Source organism: Pleurodeles waltl, chromosome 3_1 (genome assembly GCF_031143425.1).
Source record: "Pleurodeles waltl isolate 20211129_DDA chromosome 3_1, aPleWal1.hap1.20221129, whole genome shotgun sequence".
Classification (NCBI taxonomy): Eukaryota; Metazoa; Chordata; class Amphibia; order Caudata; family Salamandridae; genus Pleurodeles; species Pleurodeles waltl.
Genome location: NC_090440.1, coordinates 1,836,388,872 through 1,836,411,757, shown reverse-complemented (window position 1 = coordinate 1,836,411,757; position 22,886 = coordinate 1,836,388,872). Strand labels below are relative to the sequence as shown.

General features: G+C 43.0%; 2 protein-coding genes across 4 annotated transcripts in view; one reads left to right on the top strand and one right to left on the bottom strand.

Moving 5' to 3' along the window:
• The window catches only part of LOC138285661 (uncharacterized), a 222,604-nt gene extending 218,723 nt beyond the window's left edge, over window positions 1-3,881 (bottom strand). The window contains exons 1-2 of one of the 3 annotated variants that reach the window (XM_069225910.1): window positions 3,114-3,881; window positions 744-942 (exon numbers count right to left, since the gene is read on the bottom strand). In XM_069225910.1, coding sequence (XP_069082011.1) covers window positions 744-929 — 186 coding nt within the window. In that variant the 5' untranslated portion in view covers window positions 930-942; window positions 3,114-3,881. The remainder of the gene's footprint in view (window positions 1-743; window positions 943-3,113) is intronic. The other 2 variants (XM_069225909.1, XM_069225911.1) reach the window with 2 other exon arrangements.
• Window positions 3,882-3,984: 103 nt separating this feature from the next.
• The window catches only part of ANKAR (ankyrin and armadillo repeat containing), a 723,226-nt gene continuing 704,324 nt past the window's right edge, over window positions 3,985-22,886 (top strand). The window contains exon 1 of the mRNA XM_069225913.1: window positions 3,985-4,229. The gene's annotated coding sequence lies outside the window, so the exon portion shown is untranslated. The remainder of the gene's footprint in view (window positions 4,230-22,886) is intronic.

The following is a 22,886-nucleotide window of genomic DNA, read 5'->3' as shown; positions in this document are numbered from 1 at the left end:
TATGGGCAAAAATATGTTGTAAAAGGAATGCCCAGCAAAGCATCATGAGGCGAATTTCCCCGAGAGCAGTGAATATTGTATTATCGGCTCTCCCGCTGTGCCGAGGACAGACACGTTGAGGGTTTCCCTTGTGGATTTTCTTTTTAAAAGACGCCAGTTTGTATATTTTTCAATTGCTAAATTTGGGAAGAATTAAGGATTGGGGCTGCAAATGTAACCGGTGCTCATGTAAAGCACTCCAATCTTCTGGTCGAGTTTGCACTATATGAAACTGCAAAAAAACACACACCACAAATAAATAAAAAAGACCTACCCCCCGAACCCACTAGCTTGCAGCCTTTGTCAGGTGCAGACTTCGCAAAGAAACAGCAAAAGGCCAGAGGACGAAACAACATACCACCACGAGAGCGAAGCAGAGAGGCAAAAGAAAAAAGTATTGCGCCCACACTAAGGTATATGGCTGATTGTGAAATAATCCATGTAACAGGGTCAGTCTCCAAGGCAGGACAAACCTAAAGCATTTACCTAACATACCAAAGGAATTTTGAAAGGCAGACCAAGGAATGAGTGAAAGTGATGGGCATGATGAAAGCCCACAGAAGCAGAGTACAGCATGTCGAGAGACGGTGCATGGGTACTGCCTAGGCTCGACCTAAAAACAGCACCCCAACCACTAGACGACAACACAGCACCACTTCATTAACCAAGAGATCAAAGGAAGAAATTAGACGAGAGAAACCCACAACTAGGTAAATGTCACAAATGCTGCTTCTTTGAAAGGCAGCCATCCAGTGTGAAATGAGGGGAAGGTGTCCAATGGGAAGCAAGGGCTTGGGGATCCCAACCAAGTGCTTGAATTCATCGCCTCCATTCTGCAGATCTTTCAGAAGTCTTGTACCGTAGCCAGCACCTAGGATGATGACTTTCATCCTCAGCTTGTTTCTACAAAACACAAATGGAAAAGTTTTCATGTAATACCTCCATGCAGTGACTTTTTGGTTTCATTATAAGATGCTTAATAGGGTACAGCTCTATCCAAAGAATGAAACCAATGACAACAGGTAACTCTATACAATTTGTCAAAAAAATGACAATAAGAACAGATAACAAAAGGTTTTCAAGCATAATTCTAATGCAAGAAAACCTGTAAAAAAGGTTCACTCGGACTAACATACGCGGTGAAAGAAAGCACTACTATTTTGTACACCTAAAATAAATCTAAAGAAGCAACACTACAGCACCTTTTGAGTCCTCGGTGTTCTAGCGCAATAGCTCTCGTAACACAATCATAATCATTACCACCACAATACACATGCATTCACTGAAAAAACAAAGGTTAAAGTAATTAAAAAAAAGATACTTTTTGGTAAAAAAAAAACCATAAAAATTCAGTGAAAAAAAACAAAGGCTAAAGTGATGTTTTAGCTAGGTGAATGTCAGTGACAACATTAATGTTTTGAACTAAAAATAAACTGATATTCACCAGTTATAATGAGCAGAGTTAAGTATACTTTTAGCTTATGACCAATGATTTTACATCACTTATGACATGTTCTATGGCATCATTTATGACATCACTGATAACATCTCAAATGACAATTTTTGGTTGCATCCCAGAACTAGTCTTAGGCAGTTCATATACCTCATGGATCTAGGGGCGTACCTCTATTTACTATGTCAAAACAGATGCAGTAATTTCACGCATAATGTCAATCCACACTTAAAGAAACTAATCATTTGTGTTCATTTCTCTGCTCATTGCGTTTGTACAAATCTGAGAACTTCAACTGTCTGAAAAGTGACAAAGGAAAGCATGTGCTTTTACTTGAAAGAATGCAAAAATGTTATTAAGGGTCTCATGTAAGCTGAGCTATAATTAGACTGCTCAAAGGCAATCGCAGATTTTGCTTTCGTTAGAATGAGTTAGGCGACAAAGGCTTAATTCCTAGTGAATTACATGTTAGAGGGGAGTGTTAGTGTGGGCAGATAATCCACATTAGTCAAGACATGGTATTACAACTAAAGCAAATTATGGCAAGGCAATTTTAAAGTGGATCCGCACTGCACACAGACAAAATGGTTACCACGAAAAGACATTCAAGTGACATTTTATTGCCACATGTTTGAAATTGGTTTCAAGTTGTAAAATTTCAATGCAGAAGTACTGTCTATGTTTCTTACAGGAAACACTGCTTCTAGTTCTTTGGGTGTTTTAGACCTGTAGAAAAATAGAACAAGGTGGTGTATTCTCTCTTCAGATTAATTACTCTTTGTTTTCGACATTGCACAGTTCAGGATAGGAAAAATTGCCGGCACTGAATGTACTTTCTTTGAGAATAAACTTGAATATAAATTGCAGAACTGACTGGTTTATTGGCGTCGGTCTTGTGCAACACCAATTAGACTGCCAAGCACCAGAGGGCGAACGAGTGAAAAATGATGGCCATGTGTCTACATGCAAATGAATCCGAACTTGGTAAGGGGAGATTATTGCTGAACCTCTAAAATCAGAAGTCAAGGCATGCGAAGGATTGGGTAACCCAAGTACTGAATGCTCCGTTACCAATCCCAGATTAATGTGCGGAAGTCAACGTATTGATAAAAACTGAATGATGCCTTGAAATATTGTTTCCTAAGTAGTGCTAAAACAGTACACTGTGTGGCAGTATAGCACGAGACATGCAAACATAGAAATGCTACACATAAGCATAAACAAAACTGGCAGTTAAGAACAGAATGTGGCATATAAATGTATTTAATATAGTGGTGATACAGAGCAGAATATATGCATGGGATCACTGTGAATGTGATGACTGGTAGGGTGAAATGCCTGGTATCCGCCCCAATAAAAGTCAGTTATCCTGGTCTTTGAGCCGGTACAGCGTCTTGTGCCTTTTGGATGATGTCGCGATAAAGAGATAACAAAAACATACGTACATAATACTAGCTGTGCTTTCAGGGAAAAAAAATCCAACAAAAGCCCATTGTAGTTTAACAACTGGAAAATATAAAGGTCACTAACTTTTTTTAGTTACTTTGATACCACTTTAGAATACATAGGCAACATTTATTTGTGTACAAACATGCTGATTAAAACAAAATGTTTGTTTTACCTGCAGAGTAACTCTAACCAAGTCCGCTGATCTTGTCAGAATAAGTAGCTAAATGGCCTGCACTTTAAGCCAGTCGCTTGATCGATCACACCTCCTCCTCCGCATTGCACAAGATACTTTCTCCTTTCTCTGGAGTCTCCAGCTTTCTGACTTAATGCCAGCCTCTCGCTTCCCACTGAACTAACAGTCACAGACCATATATTCTTCAGCTCGTCTTGTTCCACTAGCTCATGCCGCAACTGCCCGGCCAATCATATACAGCCGTGCTATTGCCTTTCGTGCTGGATTGGTTGGAACACTTGAAGTAATGTAAGAGAATAGCGCCAGCGGCCATAGCGGTTTGGGAAAGCAAAAAAAAAAAAAAAAAAAAAAAAAAAGAGTCAAAGTAAATACGGCGATGAAACGAAAGAACGAACGTTATTGGGCAAGCAAGCCATCACGGTTGCACTTTGTTTGGACTCAAACGTCTTACAAGTTACGTTTCATGTTATATCGTTAGACGGGTTTAGTTATTTCATTTTCCAAGCGATACTGTACACACACGTGTAACTTCAAAAATGTAATAATTAGGGTATACTTTCCACGGTAGCCAGTTGGTTTCCTAGATTTTTGTTATTTACTTTGTCGCTGTGTGGCACTGGTAGCAAATATCCGTTTAGACTGGATATCAGGTTACGTTAATCTTTCAGATCAAAGCAGTCCGTAGACAGAGGGCTTCTTTCAGGAGTCACGTGAGAGGTCCGTAACACCCTTCTGTCTAACAGGAAACGGATGCAATCTAGTCCCCGCCCCTTCACCTATCTGTGAACGTCCACGCTCACGTACGGAAATAGAGTTTTCGATACAGCGGTTGCTCGGCAACCCAGGAAGCGGCAGCACAGGCATTGACTTGCAAGCATGTGGTCTCCATGGTTTCCTGAAGATGTGTGCATCGCGGTACAACCATTTGGGAGCACAGTGTAAGCAGATCTTTGAGAGCAATTTTGCCAACTGTCTTTGACGAGGGCAGAGAGTGCCGCCTCCGTTGGTGTTGTTACCAGCTCCGCAGATGTGCTCTGACGGGTAGAAACTACAACAGAATTACGATTTTTAGGGTCACTTAGCTCTTGCTCAGGGGTGAGTATATCTGTATTGTTGTTCATTACGATCCGGATTACACTGGTCACGTAGTAGCTGGCATTTGAGACAGCTTTAGAGTATTGTTTTTAAAAAACCCATACATAATATACATGCATAATGGGGCTTTTGTCGGTAGGCTTCATCCACTGGTCTGTTGAATTCACATTTGTTACCGCCTACCACAGCATAAAGCGTGGGCAAACGGGTCAGCCCACTTTACCCATTGGCCCCTTCACTATGAGTAACTGCACAAAGCCTGTGTACATTCACACCAATTTCAAATACTTTCTCACTTTTCAGTGATAAATAGGGTGTCCACCTGCCTGCTAATTACAAGGACTGATTGTAAACTGGGGTAACACTCTTATTGATTTGACAACGGACTGCATTTGCCTGTAATTTCGGCAATGTTTTAATAGAACACTTTGGAGTGTGATCATATCTGTCTACTATATGTGTGTATATATTATATATATATATATATATATATATATATATATATATATATATATATATATATATTTATATATATATATATTATATTTCTAGTAGTAGGTAGTTATAGTTAGACCTAGTTTCCAATAGAAAAGCGTCTTTTGTTTTGCCAGTAATTGTGGCGTTACTTGACATATCTTCTGCTGTGTTGAAAATGTTGGGGTGATTCGTCAAGCGGAGGCCAAGAAAAAAGGGGGATCCCAAAACGCATTTTCTCCATGCAATTTCCAATAGGGAGTTTAGACACAACTACATCTCAAACTGCTTGATGGAACTACACCAAATTTGTCAAAAAGCTAGCTGAACTAACCATTTTTGCAATTAGCCATTTTATGAATCTAACTCAGCTGAGTCCCAAAAAGAGATTAAAAAAGAGAAGGGGTCATGGTAGGAATATCCCACCACCAGGGCCTAAATGCATTTAATAAAATAAAATAAAATCCTGTGAAAAATCGCAGGGGATCTGCGGATCCTGGGGGAAAAAAACCAAGCGCAGCATCCGGCGCTTGTTTACAGATCGGCCCCCGGGTGGGCCAGATCCTGGGGCCTGTTTTAATTAATATTTTGATATGGACCCAGGGCACCGCCACCTCCCCAGGGCCAGGCCAAAGGTAAATGTAGAGGTCTGTAGATCTTTTACGGCCCCGGAGACCACCTCCTTGGAGTTGGGCCTAAAAATAAGAGTGTATTGTATGCTGCCACAAATCAACAAAAATGATATGAGCAAAAGATCAACTTGAGATAGAAAATTCTCAGATCAAATATATTTATATGCAGCATAAACATACATTAAAACCAGTGAAATAAGTGTGCAAGAATTTGTGCAAGTGGCACAAAAAAGTGACACAATAAAATCAAGGAAACAGCCGCAAGAACACAATAATATGCACAATCTATGATACTGAGAAACTCAAAGTCCAAGAAGGAACAAAGACATTTGTGAACATAGAGGTAATTAAATGGAAGCCTCTACAGTCCGGTGGTTGTCAGTGACGTTTTGACCTGTTTCTTAGTGAGGGGTCATTATTAGGACCAAGGCGATGGATAAACTGAGCTCAATAATAAAAAAATACTGAATAATTACTGCACAAGTATGTGTAGATCTTGTAGGAAACAGGGGTCCTGCCCATGATGGAGTATTGGAGAGCTCCTTGGACTACCCCTGTATCAGCCGTCTGACTTGTATTTTGGCCACCAGTTGACAGCGGGCGCTACTGACGACTTCTGGGCTGGGCCAACCACGCAGCCGAGATCTAGGATGGTGGCATCCAGCCTGCACAGTAGTGTTAATCCCCAGGGCTTCAGCGGCGACACTAGGGGGGTTATTCTAACTTTGGAGGAGTGTTAATCCGTCCCAAAAGTGACGGTAAAGTGACGGATATACCACCAGCCGTATTACGAGTTCCATAGGATATAATGGACTCGTAATACGGCTGGTGGTAAATCCGTCACTTTTCCGTCACTTTTGGGATGGATTAACACCTCCTCCAAAGTTAGAATAACCCCCTAGGTCTTCTGTGGTGAATGAGGGACCCAGGGAAGCACCGGTTGGGGTTAGAAATTCCCAGAGGGCCCCTCCCATTTAAAGGACCCTGACTGAATCCTCCTTGTAGGTTTCTGGCCCTCGATTGACCCCTGATCGAGAGAAGAAGGCCTCACACCATGTGGAGGATGAAAGTGACCCAGCCCTCCTTGAGGCTTGGCCTGTGGTTGCCGGTTAATCTGCAGAGCTGGTTTGCTGCCTGCCAGTCCCCCCTTATTTGAAGCAGCAATGGATGGCAGTAAAGGTCCGGTGGTCATGACTCCACATCCCCTCATGGCTGAGGCAAGCTTGAGGCTATGGGACACTGGGCCTGATGACTCTCTCAGAATACTTTCCAGAGGAGGGTGAGTGTTGTATCCACGTGCAGATGGAATTGTCAGCACATTCCTTGTGGTAACAGTTCCATTACGTGAATGCTCTGGGGATTCTATGGGAGGCGGTTAGAAGGGAAAGCTGAGGAGCCAGACACTGGTGCGTTTCCTTGTAATGTGTCGGTGTTTATTGATTACCAAATAAACCAGAGTGGAACTGCCTTTGACCTGTGCTTGGTATCCGATCACAACAAATTTGTGGCGATGAGCGAGTGGAGCTAGCGATCTGGAAAGGAGGGTACAGACGAGGAACAGACACACGCGAGGAGAGACCACGACGAACGAACCCAAAGCAACCTATTTCGGTGTAAAGAACACACCGTGAGGTATGCTTTCCGCGGCGGCGATATTTATCAGAGGTTCGGTGAAAGTTAATTACCCATGGCACTTACTTGGGTACGTGTGGCACACGCTCCACCTCGCGCAGTTGAGGAAGTTACTTGGTGAGCGCGACCTGCGTTTCCAGGTATACACTGAAACAGTTCCGGGGCACGCACTCACCACTTGAGGAACTAGTTGCTAGGAGATGTTTCTCCAGGCAAGCAACCCTGTAAGGAGTTGAAGGGAGTGCCGAGCGGAAGCAAATTTTAATGGAGTGCTGCATTTAAACGGATTGCTTGAAAAGTGGAGGAATCAGGAAACAGTGAAGGGACAGGGTCGAGAAAAAAAAAAGGAATTCAGACCATTAATTGTCAGGAAGCAATTGAAGGAACACAGTGAAGTTGTAAAGAAAAAAAAGTACAGTTCATCAACACTAAGCAACTTTATTTTTTTGTGTGTGTTTTTTGTGTGTAATCTTGTTTGGTATTATTCTCGTGACATGTTGTTAGTTCCACTGTGGTTATGAGCGCTAACAGTCAGGGTATAATACCTCAACCTCCATTTTTGACAGAACCAGGGACTCCATGTATCCCTTGGGAGGAGTGGGTGGACATTTTTGAAAACTACTTGGTGGCACTGGATGGACAAAACTGGAGACCTGTGAGGAAAAAAGCTATTTTACTAGGTACATTGGGCCAGGAAGGACAGCGGATATTTAAATACTTCCATCCCATAACGCAGCAATATGGTCCACAACCGAAGGATGTTTTCACAGAAGCATTGAAGAGACTGGAAAAGCGTTTTGCAAAGGAGTTTAATATTGTTATGATAAGGCACAAATTTTATACGCAACCACAAGGGATGGGGGAAAGTATTGACGATTTTGTTTCTAGATTGAGGGAATTGTCTACTAGGTGTCAATTTGGGACAATGACTGATGAGTTAATTCAGGACCAATGAATTGTACAATGTTGAAGTAAAAAAACGCAGGAGAGATTGTGGGCGGCAAAAAAATCCTACCTTGCGGGATGCTATAGAAATAGTAAAAGTGGTTGAATAGTCTGAGTATTGTATGAGAGAAATGGAGAAGAAGGAAAAAGTAGATGCTGATAACATTGATGTGAATTCTGTAAACAAAGTAGGGAATGAGGATAATGAGGTGTTAGCGGCTGCAAATTCGACACGTAATTCATGAGCAAGACCAGTAATGGTGGGAAAAGTGGGTATAAGCGTTGTACGAGATGTGGGAGCAAATTCCATAATTCAAGTCTAAGACTTGCTTTGCAATAGGTAAGGAATGTATGAAATGTGGGAAGAATGGCCATTTTGCACGTGTGTGTAAGACGATGCCCACGTACAGTGTAGGAGTGGTGAGTGATGGAGTGGCGAGTGACAACTCTGTAATTGGTGAAGGATTTGACACAGTTTTGTCAATAGGAGGTAATGGAGTGTCGCATGATAGTAAGCCTCCTAGGCCTACAGCGAACTTTGTGATAAGAGGCAAGGGGTGATGATCAATTCGGGTCACTATATACTATTCTACCTAAGAAATTATTTTCACAGGAGTGGCCAGGTGTTAGACTTTTGCCTAAGGACATTAGTCCGGGGGGATACCAGGGAGAAAAAAAATCAACATTTTGGGATATATGGTGGCCAAAATTGAGTTCGGGAAGGGGCAGGTTGATGGGAAGGTGTATGTAACTAACAGTGGTCCACCGATTTTGGGGTGGTATCATCAGTATGACCTCAATATTAAGATCGATCCACAAGCTTGTGAACATGTTTTGTTGGTGGGCAGTGTTGATGAAATTATAGATGAATATAAGGAGGTTTATAAGGATACTTTAGGAGAACTCAAAGTTTATGTACATAAGATTGTGGTAAAAAAGAATGCAATTCCAATTCAACATAAATTGAGGCAGGTACCAATTTTGGCTCGTCAAGAAGTGTGTAAGATGATCTGTCATATGGTACAGGAGGGCGTTATTGAGCCAATAGAAACATCAAGTTGGAGTTCCACAGTGGTGGTTACGGGAAAATCAGATGGAAGTCTTAGATTTTGGGGGTCATTCTGACTTTGGCGGGCGGCGGAGGCCACCCGCCAAAGTCCCGCCGTCAGAATACCGCTGCGCGGTCAAAAGACCGCCGCAGTAATTCTGAGTTTCCCGCTGGGCGGGCGGGCGACCGCCAGAAGGCCGCCCGCCCGCCCAGCGGGAAACCCCTTCCACGAGGATGCCGGCTCCGAATGGAGCCGGCGGAGTGGAAAGGGTGCGACGGGTGCAGTTGCACCCGTCGCGATTTTCAGTGTCTGCTATGCAGACACTGAAAATCTTGGTGGGGCCCTGTTAGGGGGCCCCTGCAGTGCCCATGCCATTGGCATGGGCACTGCAGGGGCCCCCAGGGGCCCCACGACACCCGTTACCGCCAGCCAGGTTCTGGCGGTCAAAACCGCCAGAACCAGGCTGGCGGTAAGGGGGTTGGAATCCCCATGGCGGCGCTGCCTGCAGCGCCACCATGGAGGATTCCTCAGGCCAGGGGAAAACCGGCGGGGACATTGTTGCGTAAGGGACAGAAATTTCTGTGGGGTGTGGAACAAAATACTGCATTTCAGAACATTAAGGAGGAGATGTGAAGTGCGCAAGTGTTGGTGCCGTTCGATGTTAATGCTAAAACTATCATTACTGTTGATGCAAGTGCTATTGGTTTGGGGGCAGTGTTGTCACAGATGTGTGGTACCGAGGAAAGAACTGTGGCATTTGCTTCCAGATCTTTGACTATAACAGAACAAAATTATTCTGTCATTGAAAGAGAAACCTTGGCTGCGACTTGAGCGATTGAGTATTTTAGAACCTGCGTGTGGGGGCATAAGGTCATTCTTTGCACAGATCATAAACCTTTGTTCAGGATATTGCTACCAGGAGGTGTGGGCAAAGTTTTGGCAAGATTGGCCAGGTTGGCGGCTCGTTTGCAGGAGTATCAGTTTGAGGTAGAATATATTCAAGGTTGGTGTAATATTAGAGTGATTGTCTGTCTCGACTACCGCAAGACTGGCAAAGGGTTGATAAGGAGGGTGTGCAAGAATGTGAGGAGGAAGGAGCAGTGGCAAGTATTGAGGATGTGATGGAGTGCTCTCAAGGCGCAATTTCCCAAGAGAAGTGGTGTGAGAGTATGGAAAATGATATGGCCATGAATGGTGTAATTAAGTTGATCAAGGAAGGAGGGAGGAGAGAAAGTGCTCCCAATGTTCGAGTCTGCCCCTTTGTGAAGGTGTTGGAGGAGCTATCATTGACTGCTGACAACATTATTTTGAGAGTTGACAGGTTTGTTCCTCCTGAAGACTTAAGGATTAAACTATTTAAGTTAGCACATGAGGGCCATTTAGGTCGGACGTGCTAGCGCGCCCGGTCCTTAGTAAGTAAACTCTTGGAAAGGGTTAACACATTTTATTCCCTATTGCTTACAATTCTAAGTCATCTGTTAGTTCAAAGTTATTCAAATCAACTCTTTAATAATTCATCAGTTAAGAGACATTGGCCCTCATTACGACCCTGGCGGTTTGTAACCGCCAGGGACGCGGTGGCACCGCCGACAGGCCGGCGGTGCCCCGCGGGGCATTCTGACCGCGGCGGCTTAGCCGCGGTCAGAGAAGGGAAACCGGCGGTCTCCCGCCGGTTTCCCGCTGCCCCCAAGGAATCCTCCAAGCCGGCGCAGCTTGCTGCGCCGGCTTGGGGATTCCGACTCCCCCTCCCGCCATCCAGTTCCTGGCGGTTCTCCCGCCGGGAACCGGATGGCGGGAGGGGGAGTCGCAGGGCCCCTGGGGGCCCCTGCAGTGCCCATGCCAATGGCATGGGCACTGCAGGGGCCCCCGTAAGAGGGCCCGCTTGTATTTCACTGTCTGCATAGCAGACAGTGAAATACGCGACGGGTGCAGTAGCACCCGTCGCACCTTCCCACTCCGCCGGCTCGATTACGAGCCGGCTTCATGGTGGGAAGGTCGTTTTCCCCTGGGCTGGCGGGCGGCCTTTCGGCGGGCGCCCGCCAGCCCAGGGCAAAACTTGGAATGCCGGCCGCGGTCTTCAGACCGCGGTGCGGTATTCCTGCGGCGCAACTTTGGCGGGCGGCCTCCGCCGCCCGTCAAAGTTGTAATGAGGGCCATTATCTCTTGAAGAAAACATATGCAACAAAACAACACCATAAGCTATGGATATCAGCATTAACAATGTAATTCAGCAATAAAGTTTGTCAGTCATTTGTAACTGTCCACGTCACCCTTAACAGCCTACCTAACCAAGATTAGCATTAGCATGGGGGTCTTCATGCGAAAACAATTTAGGGAAAACCATTAATTTTGAAAATCTACCTAAGAGTGAATCTCTGTAAAACAGTGCAGTTGGTACCTAGAAGAAAAGGCACAAAATCATCAGTCACATTTCATAGCTACCTATCCAGGATGGATCAGCAACAAGTCAGTCTTCGTCTTCAGGTCATCAATAGTCAGCTACAGATCGGGCTCACAGAGTATGAGCCCAATATCAGCACCTCAGACAGCGTCTCCTGACGTCATCAACTTTCTCCTCGCAGTTCTGAATCCTCACCCTTTGTCATGACTTTTTATTAGGGTCTCCCAGACCATCACTCTAATTGCTAATAGGTCAGTCTATCGGAAGTTATGACTCTAACCTATGGTTTTTGTTTATAAAATCTTTGAGTTTACATATGTCTTGTGTCTCATAAAACTGATTGGTTCTTCTTGCAATGAGAACATCATCCGGCTCTTCAGGTAACAAAATTGTTGCATACGATTCTTCAGTCAGTGCCTCTATTGTTCAAGTCCTGAGAAAGTACATTTAGCCTACACTACACATAATTGTATCAAATGGTCTTCATCATCTCCTGTCCGTTGGTTCATTTGCAGAATGTTCTAGCTAAGCGGCCTGAACTCTGAGCGGTTCAAGGTCTCCGTCTCCAGTTACCAGTCCTTTGCAAGGCATTCAAATTCTCCATGTTCAGAGCAAGCGAGGCCCAGTGAAACCAGGCCCTTTGTCCGGCTAATTTAAGAATATGAATTAATATAAAACAAAGGTTATACATTTTGTTATGACATATTAGTGCATTTTTCTCATATGTTTTTCATTATTTTGCATCTTTTAGTTCTTTTAGTACATACGGTGATCACTCCCAGAGGGCACATTTTTAAAGTGTACATTATTTTTCTCCAATTAATTTCTCTATGCATTTTTCTCATTAGTAAACACACACATAAGTCATTAGAAATGTCCTAATGAACATATCTGCTCCATCAGTCCCTCCACTGATGACTAAATGTGTCATCACACCTTTCTTGTCAACACTTTACAAATTTGTCCCATATGTATTTTGCCTTCTTCTTCAGTTTTCCCTATAAATTTGTCTCCGAGGTGGTTCTTCCCTCCTCTGATCATTCTTAGATTTCCTTAATTTTATCCTTTGCCATAATTTGCATGTACCCCATAATCCTAATATGGAAACAATCACAATTAATATTCCCTGGACAATTTTCCATATTACCCCATTCCAAATTTGACTAAACCAATTTCCCACAGAGGCAAATCCATTTCCAACTTTCTCCCAAACCCCTGGTTCCTTCAAATCTTTGCTTGAATTAGTTAAGTTGGTAAGTAACTCTCTTATCTCCTTATCATTCTCTGGAATGTAGGAACAACAGTGCCTAGCATTATTCATTTTACAGACTCCGCCGTCTTTCGCTAAAATTATGTCTAAAGCAAGCCTATTTTGAAGCGTCATAGCTCTATCCGCAGCCAATTCAGTATTTATTAGTATTGCCCCGTAAAGTTTGTCAGCAGGTTATCCACAATATTAGACACTTTTCGTATCTTGATTGCATTCAGAATAACCCCTACAGAAGGAATTATTGCACCAAAAATATCTCCCACAATTGCAGAAGAGGTTTCCCTCCTCTGTCGCTCATGATGTAATTCAGTCACTTTTGGAATTTTCTTTAAATCATCTATCTGATAAATCTTAGCGAAAACTATCCCTAAATAGCATCCTATAACTATATAACTATATAAGTATCCCATACCATCCTCTAGGAAGACGGTAATAAGCATTAAGTCCACAAATATATTAGATCCCAGGAATCACAGGGTCCTGACCATTCAGCATAAAAGTCCATTTACTCTGAAACAAAAACACATGCCTACATTCACTCGCTACCACAAATAAAGTGTCAGTGCGTGATTTTGACCTATATATACAAAGTTTCCCTACATGTAATGCATCTAAAGCTCATTTTCCTTGTGTTTTAATAGCAGTGTAAGCATAATCATTCTTATAAGTCCTTTTCTCCACTCCTTTCTCTAACTTCTCCTTCAATGCCTTCCTTCTGTCATCAGTATGCCCTATGAAGCTTTTCTCTAATGGGGTTAATAAACAATTTAGGTTGTTACGGTGTGCATAAACAGTTCCAAATGTTATTGTTGGTTCAAAGAATCCCCTAACTAATACTATAATCATGTTCCTTAGCTACTTTACTCAAATATCTAAAAATGGATACAAAAGAAAACCCTACGTTGTGATTTAAATAAAAATACTGAATATACTCTTGATTATAGAATCTGGTTAGTAGCAAACTACAACTTATGCCATACGTTAGAGGTAAGCTGTGGTACGTAACCCCTTCTTCCACAGAGGAAGGAATTTGTGTACACACAAGACAATTCCTTGCATCCATTACCTCCACATATTCACTCAACAACTGATAGAATACATTAGAATAAAGCTCTCCTTAAGCATTAGTATAGTCATGCAAATATTTTTCATCTAGCTTGAACCTCTCTAAAGCTGTCAATGTAGTCAAGAACAGCAGCAATAGCAGCTTCTTTCATCTCATGAATAGACATACCCACAATCATTATTATAAACATTATTCCACACATAATTGCCACTCCAACATTCAAATATCTGCAATATCTAATATTTTTAACGCAATTATTTAATTCGGCCATGATCTGTTAAGAATTAGAAAGTAGAAATAGCTCTTAGTTAAAGTGCAACAGGAAAAATCAAAAAAAAAAAAAAAAAATGCTTCTTTTCTCACAGTTCAATTTTACACAAAGGAACCCTTTTCTCCTTTGTCAAAAATCGGTTAGCAGCTTGTCACATCCAGATTTTCAAATGTCATATCAGGTTATCAATGTCTTTTCCGGTTTTATTTCCACAGTCTCTTTTTAGATTTTCTTCAGATTAGCTCAACAACTCAGTCTATTGATTCCCTTAAGGTTGCATCAAACTACTGATTCGGAACTTCTCTGTCAAAGCAAAAGGACATGAACTTGTTTTGCCATTCACTTGTTGCTGCATATGCCCCCTCAGAACCTGCGTATCTTCGACTTGCTACTCTCTTTCTTTTCAACCTTCGTTCTCCACCTGATTCTCCTTCACTTAGTTCGTCTTTTCTTGTAGCATCTACTTCTTCCTCTATTGGCTCATTTATGATCAATTCTTTCTTCTTTCCAATTTGTGATTCAGGCCAATTGTCTCCTTTCCTTGATCCCTGTGTCAGTATTCTCTTCAAGATTGGACTCTTCTCTTTTCGTCTCTCTATGGTGTTTTCTCTTGATGGACCTGCAACGGGTTCAGGAGGAGTCGGACCACTTAGGCTTTGATCCGTCTCAACTCTTTCCCCCTCTTGATCTGGCACCTGCTCTGCTTCTGCTTCAGTACCGTCTGCTTCTGGGAGAACTCTTCCTGTGCTCGGTTCTCCTGCTGCATCTGTTGAGTTAGACGTTCGCTCACCCTCCTGTATTTCTGCACTTTCGTCTCTTACTGGGGTGATTGACCCGTCTTCCACCAGCTCTGGGTCAATTTCAGGTTCAACTTGCTCTTGTTCCAGTTCAGGTGCAGCCACTTGTTGGTGCTCTCAACAACACCTCTTCATGCTCTTGCGGACTCACCACTCTCTTTGTGTGGCTTGCATGTATCCAATTCGGCAGTCCTGCAATCTTCACAGCTGTCGTAGTTGTCAGCACCACCTGGTATGGACCTTTCCAACGCGGCTCTAGGCAAGTCTTTCGAACATGCTTTTTGATGACGACCCAATCTCCAGCTCTCAAATTGTGACCTGGGTCATGGATGGGTGGCAGGGTCACAGCCTGCACCTGCTGAGAGAAAGATCGAACCACATCAGCCAGACCTTTGCAGTAGTCCAACACCATATCATCTGTAATATTGACAAGAGCATTTGCTGGAATTGCTGGTAACCTCATTGCTCTGCCCATGAGAATCTCATGGGGTGACAGTCCTGTCTTTCTGACAGATATATTTCGCATTGACATCAACACCAAAGGTAATGCATCTGGCCATTTCAGATTTGTTGCGGCTCACATTTTGGCAATTCTTGGTTTCAGTGTACCATTCATTTGCTCTACAAGTCCTGAAGCTTCTGGGCGGTAACTGCAATGCAACTTCTGCTCAATGTTTAATGCTGCACATAAGAATTTGATCACTTCGTTATTGAAGTGTGTTCCCCTATCTGATTCTAAAGAGATCGGAAATCCGAACCGTGGTATTAACTCTCTGAGCAACAGCTTTGCAACCGTGAGACTATCATTCCTTCGTGTGGGGTATGCTTCCATCCAATGACTAAACACACACACAATCACCAGCACGTACTTCAATCCACCATGTGCGAGCATCTCAATAAAATCTAACTGCATTCTGCTGAATGGTCCTCCTGCTCTTCCAATGTGGCTCAAATTTACCACTGTCCCTTTCCCCACATTTAGTTGCTGACAGATGACACATCGATGACATACTGCCTCTGCTGCTTGTCTGAACTTTGGATTAAACCAATCAACCTTGAACAACCTAACCATGGCATCTCTTCCGATATGTGCTTGGCCATGTAATAACAAGCCATCTGAGTCAACAAACTGTTTGGCAGCACCATCTGACCCCCCTTGGAGACCCTAATCTCATCTGGTCTTTGAACGCATTTAAACTTCAAAGCTTTCAAAGCTTTTTTCTTCCTTGTCTGCATTTTCCTTCAATGTTTTCAATTCATCTAGTGTGTCAATTATTTTCAAAGCAAAACTTGCACAGTTATTTTCTTCTTCAGGCATTAATTCCCACTTGTCTTTGAATGATATACAGTTCAATGCGCAAAACCTTGCGACTTGATCCGCATATCCATTTCCCAAGGAAATGTAATCCTGTCTCTTCTGTTATTCACTACATTTTACCACAGCAATTTCTTCAGGTAACTGAATTGCGTACAACAACTCTTTTATTCGGTCGCCATTTCTCACTGGAGTTCCAGTAGAGGTAAAAAAAACCTTGTTGTGACCACAACTGGCCAAATTCATGAACTATTCCAAATCCATATTGACTGTCAGTGTAAATTGTGACTCTTAATCTTGCAGAAACATAGCATGCCATAGTAAGAGCTACTAATTCTTCTACTTGTGCAGAATATACACCTGGAAGCCATGAAGCTTCTAATGTGCCTGTGATTGTGCATACAGCATATCCTGCTCTCAGTGTGCCTGCTCCATCTCTGAGACCCGAACCATCAACAAAGACAATTTGGTAATTTTCTTCTAAACGTGTGTCTCTAATATCAGGCCTCGGCTTTGTACACAGCTCAGTCACCTCAAGACAATCATTCTCAATATCGTCCACTTTTTCAATTTCAGCTATGTCACTTGGAAGCAAAGTCACTGGAATCAACACTGTACATCTTTTCAGTGTTACATTTGGAGCACCCAATATGCTCGTCTCATACCTTGTCAGTCTTGCACCCGTCAAATATTGCGTTTTCGTCCTTGTCAGTAAAATCTCAACAGAGTGCGGTACCATTACTGTCAAAGGGTATCCCATGACTACCCCCTCACATTGGGAAAGACTTTGACTAACTGCTGCTACTGCGCGCAGACAACCTGGTAAAGCTGCTGCAACCGGGTCCAAGGTAGCTGAAAAATAGGCTACTGGGCGAAAAGCACCTCCATGGACCTGTGTCAAAACAGACAAAGAACTAGCATCACGCTCATGACAAAACAATGTGAAAGGCTTTGTGTAATCAGGCTTTCCCAACGCTGGAGCTCTGCACAAACTCTCTCTCAACTCAGTGAATGCTCTCATCTGGTCCTCATCTAGGGTAATGGGATCTGTAACTTCTCTATGTGTCAATTGCTGCAAGGGGTTGGCAATTTCAGCAACATTTGGAATCCACTTTCTACAGTACCCCACCATTCCCAGAAACATTCTGGCACCTCTCTGTGAAGTCGGGGGACTTCTCTGCAGAATCATGATAATTCTTTCTCTGGAGATTCTACTCGATCCCTTTTCAATCTGATGTCCCAAATATTTCACTGACTTTTGGCAATACTGCAATTTCACAGTTGAGACCTTATGTCCAAATTCCCCCAAATGATTCAACAAGGCAATCGAGTCATGTTTACACTCGTCCTTCGTTCTGGATGCGATTAGCAAATCATCAATATATTGCACAAGAGTCGACTGGCATGGCAATTCCAACGACTCTAGGTTCTTTTTCAAGATCTGATTAAACAGTGATGGTGACTCCGTGTACCCTTGTGGAAGCCTGCACCAGCTGTAGACTCTGTCTAGGAATTTGAAACTAAAAAGAAACTGACTATCTTCATGAAGAGGCACAGAAAAGAATGCTTGTGACAGATCTACTACTGTGAACCACTCTGCATCGCAAGGAATCTGAAACAGTATCACTGCTGGATTGGGCACTACTGGACAACATTTAACCACCATGTCATTCACTTTTCACCAGTCTTGCACAACATGCACTTTCCCACATGGCTTTTTCAAACCCATTATCGGTGAATTACATGGGCTTCTCAGCACTTCTTTCAACACTCCTTGTTTTAAAAAGTCTCCAATTATTTGTGCCACCTTCATTAAAACATCTTGTGCCATGTTATACTGTGGAAGCTGCGGGAACACTGCATTCGGCTGCAAGTGATTTTAATCGGCTCCACTCCCTTAATCAGACCTACTTCTTTCCCTGTCAGATCCCAGACCTCTTCCTTCACTGTCCCCTGCAAGTCTGCATGCAATTCCTTCACAGTAAACATTGGGAAAAATTCAATCAATGGGTATTCTCCATAGGCATTGTTAGTCATCATTTCAATCGCTTGTTTTTCTTTATCATCACTATTCATCTGGACCTCTATCCCAGTATCTGAACAATTAATGGAACATTTTGTCTTACACAGTAAGTCTCTTCCCAATAAGGATACAGGACTTGAATCGCACACCACAAATCTATGCAATCCTTGATAATTTCCAATTTCAACCTGCACTGGTTCTGTTATTTGATTGGTCAACTGTCTGTTCTCCACACCCACAACTTGAACTGTCCTGTCTGAAAGAGGTAGATTCGGGACTTCTATGCTTCTTACTGTAGAGCGCGTAGCTCCTGCATCGAGCAAGAATGAGACCTTGTAACCCATCACTTTCCCCTTCACAAAAGGCCCCCTCTGATCTACTTTTAGGGAAGCGGCAAGCATACAATCTCCTTCATCCGAACTGTCACTCATCCATTCTTCGTTTATTTCATCCTCACTGTAAAATGGAAACTGATGCACTGTGTTATTAATATTGTCTTGTATTTGACCTGTGACCTGCTGAGTAAGCATCACCTGTTGCTGCTCCATCGGGGCTTGAGGTATCTGCATTTGCTGTCTAGTTACAATGGGGACCTGCTGTAGTACCGGTTGTAATTGAGCAAATTGTGCATGCTGCACCTGCAGTTGCTGCACCGGTAAGAAATTCTGTCCTCAATTCTGAACATTAGGAATGAATCCTTTCATTCTTGGGACTTTCACAGTTTGAAATGTACTGAAGTCACCCTGCTGAACAACACCATCCTGTGCCATCAACGGACACTCCCGCTTCCAATGTCCCACGTTTCCACACAAATGACACGGTAACATCTTTTTCATTCCCTGCATGTCATTCTGAACAACCACAGTCCCTATGTCCGGACCACACATCATGTCAATTCCATGTCCTCTACATCTCATTTGAGGCTGAAACATAGCACTCTGTTGCGGCGGCATAGGCAGTACTATAGCTCCTTGCACTCCTGTCTGGGCTGCTTTTATTTGCATCACCATTGCTTTTTCCTTCAACTTTTACTGCTTCAATTCAGTCTCATCGCTACAGTACTTTGCATACTGCAACACCTCATCAATTGGTTTCGCCTGCCAGCAAATCAAATGATTCTTAATCATCTGCCCTACTTCTGGTCTCAAACCTTCAACGAATCTGAACACAAAATGCAACATGTCCTTCGGCTCAATTACTTCCTTACCACTGTACTCCTTAAATGCTTTCAACAATCTTTCATAGTAGGTATGTATTGACTCTTTAGACTCTTGGACCGCTCTATCAATCCGCTGCCAATCAATGTTTTTGAGAGAAATCCTTGTCTTCAGAAACTCAGTCACCTTGTAATAATCTTTCATTACCTCGGGTGAAGGTGCACCTGTTACTCTATCCCTTTCCGGTTCACTTGTCGGCCAGTCTACTTCTCTCTTACACTCGACCCACAAGTCTGCCGGCACCACTATCTCCAATAGCGTGTTCAAGTCTTCCCACAAACATTTGGAAAGCTTCATAAATCTCTTTGTCTGTTGATACCACTCAACCGGCTTCTCTCTCAATTTTGGATAATCATTTGTAAATGACAATATATCACTCCTGTGCCATGGAACATGAACAAACTGCCCTCCTGGAATTTCTCTCATCGGAAGCATCTTAACTGATTCTCCTTTGTCAACACCTTCAGTCCCTTCTTCTGAATCCCGTTTTCGTTTATCTTTTTTCTTTGTCCATCTACCTTCCCACTTCTTTAATGCCCCCCAAATCTGTGCACTCTGCAGCAATTCTCTCAAGTGTGCCTTCATTCCGGCTGATCTCATGTGTTCGAAATCCTTTGCCTCGAAATCTAATCTGTAGCTGCGTTTCAAATGCTTTGTTTCTCAATGTCAATGTCATGTTTTTCTGCTAGCTCTGCCAATTTCTGATGTATTTTACTCACTTCTCTTGTAATCTTTGGGCATAAGTACCTCAGCTCTTCTTCTGTGTAGGATTCTAATCTGTTCACACCCATTGTTCCCTCGACTAATTCGGTTGCTTCTATATTCAACCTTACACGATTTATCTTATCTTTGCCCTTGGATGCATTCTGAGGTGTGTTTAGACTATCTAACCACTCACTCAGTTGCTGAGCTGACAATCCCTGTAATGAAATGTTGCTCGCATTTGGCACCGGTAGCTGTTGCACCATTGCATCTGAAGCTTGTGGGGTCAAAAGTTCAAACTCTGACTCACATTCGGGCCATTCACTGCATCTGGAAGCGCTACAAGTGGACTAAGATCCATTAAAGGTCTAGATCCATTGAAAGTTTGTCCTGCAGACGACATCATCTGCACAGGATCACTCACTCCCCTCCTCACAAGACTCTGTGACACTTCATTCTGTTCCCCTGCATCTGATTTCTTCTGTGCAAATAAAGGTACTGCTGAACCAACAGTAATTGGTAGCGATATTGCATCTGGAGCTTCCCTAACACTTGCACCTGGCGGGAATGTTACCCACATTGCCTGATTCATGACTGGTGTAATATCTGATTGCGTTCCTGTCAGTGGGGTAAACTTCGGCAAACCCTGTGCTTGCGCCTAAGGCAATAACATTGGTGTAGGGTCTGTCTGAACCAGCATTGGCTTCGGAAGCTCTTGCTCCCTTGGTACCATTATGCTCGAGACTGTCTCTAGGACTGGCACATCCGGATAAATTCTCTGCACCGAAGGTGGATGTATCTGCACTTGAACTACAGTAGTAATTCCTGCATTAGGTGTACTCTGTACTATCCCCAGTATTTGTCCGCCTTTCTGCCTGTACAACTCCCTCGGCTCCCTGGTCTTTTGCCGGAGCAGCTGTAGTGGCAGCAGCACTAGTGCCTGAACCCCCCAAATAGGTCGTTAAAGGTGGAGGTCGGTCTCTTAACAGCTGCATAATGAGATCTTCAACATCAGAATCGTCATTGTCCACATAAGACTTTCTCTTTTTCTTTCTTCCTGCACTCTTATCCTCTTTAGCACTATCTTCCTTCTCTGCCTTGTCTCCCTCTGTAATTGCAGGAAACAATTTGACATCCTGTAATGTCACTGCTCTCCATCTCTTTTGTTCCCAATCCCATCTAGCTTCAGCTAATGATTTTTCTACTCGCTTCATCCTCCTTTTGAACTTCATCTCTTGTTGTCTGGCCACTAGCTCCCAAACCGCTAAAACTTCAAACTGTGCTGATCTCGGTAATGGCTTCATGTCCTACAATGACATTCGCAATTGATCCAAAATTCTCAAATTAAACGTTCCATGCTCCGGAAACGCTAAAGAGCCTTGGTTTTTAGTTAACTTACACCATTGCTTCAACCACAAACATGGTGCTACACCTCGCTCCTCCATCACAATGTAAGCCGGAGTATTTTCCGGTGGGGTCGGCTCCCCCGCTGACGCCTTAATGTAAATATCACCCTTCATCGCACTTTTAAATGCCTTGACAAACTTCATTTTGCCTGCTTTGTGTACTTTTGATTCAATAATGAAATGACTTTTACTCCCAAGATTCCCTTCACCCGCTTACCCAACCAATTGCCTCTTACGGACGGCTGCCAATCCGTTCGCGGATCTTCTCACTAGCTGACCTATCCCAGCGCGGCACACTCTGACATCACACTCACACACAGCGGCTGACAAAGTCTTGTGACTCATCCTCCTCAACTCGATTCACACAACTAATGCAAATTATTGCGAGCACTTACCAAAAACCAATAAATAAACAAACCTGCTGGTTTACTACAGGAAGGGACACAATTGCTTCAGAGACCCTACGGATTTTCACTAATGTCTCTCTTGGCTCATATAGCTATTCCTCTTTCTTGGTCTCCCACATTCGCAAGCAAAATTCGACCTGCAAATTTTTACTCTCAACTGATCAATAGGTCTGTCCTGGTGCACATAGAACTCGCTAAATCTCAGTTGAATTTTTTCTTTCTTTTACCAGATTCTTACACACACCGATTTGTTGACCACACCCGATCAACTTACTAAACCAGACAGATTACAACATATAACCAAGTGTCTCCCAAACTTAATTTACTCCGGAGTCTTAGACCACGCAGGCTCCGTACATCACCAACAACCATGTGGATAATGTTTGAGCACAAAGCGCCACACACATATGAAGTTTGACGACTTCCCTACTCTCATACCACAGTGTACTAACCTCAACTGGAGTATGTAGACTCCCTACTTTACCTCACATACCTCACAATTCACCTGCAGTTTGCTTAAGCCTGTGTAAGCGCAACCTACCACTTTCACACTATCTCGAAACGCCAAGAACATACCCAACTTTACTAGCAGGATCCAGGATCTGGGTAAGTAATTTCTGGGCTTAAGAGGACATCATCTTTGCTACAATTGCCATTTCAGAAAAACAAAATTCAAATCTCATAAAAATACGAACAACTAACCCTAACTTAGACTAGTATCTTAACCAGTAATCACCACATAACTTGTTCTCCAAAGAAACTAACCATCAAGCTGCTACCAAAAACTGCTAGCGCGCCCGGTCCTTAGTAAGTAAACTTACAAGGGGACGTGTATAGGTCAATGAACCTTTTGAACCGCCTGGAGTCATGCAGTGACCACTGAACCAGGAATCAACATCAATAAACAAGATAAACACTTTATGAAACCACAATAGAAATCCTACTAATAAGAAATAACCACTACTCATGGAAAGGGTTAACACATTTTATTCCCTATTGCTTACAATTCTAGGTCATCTGTTAGTTCAAAGTTATTCAAATCAACTCTTT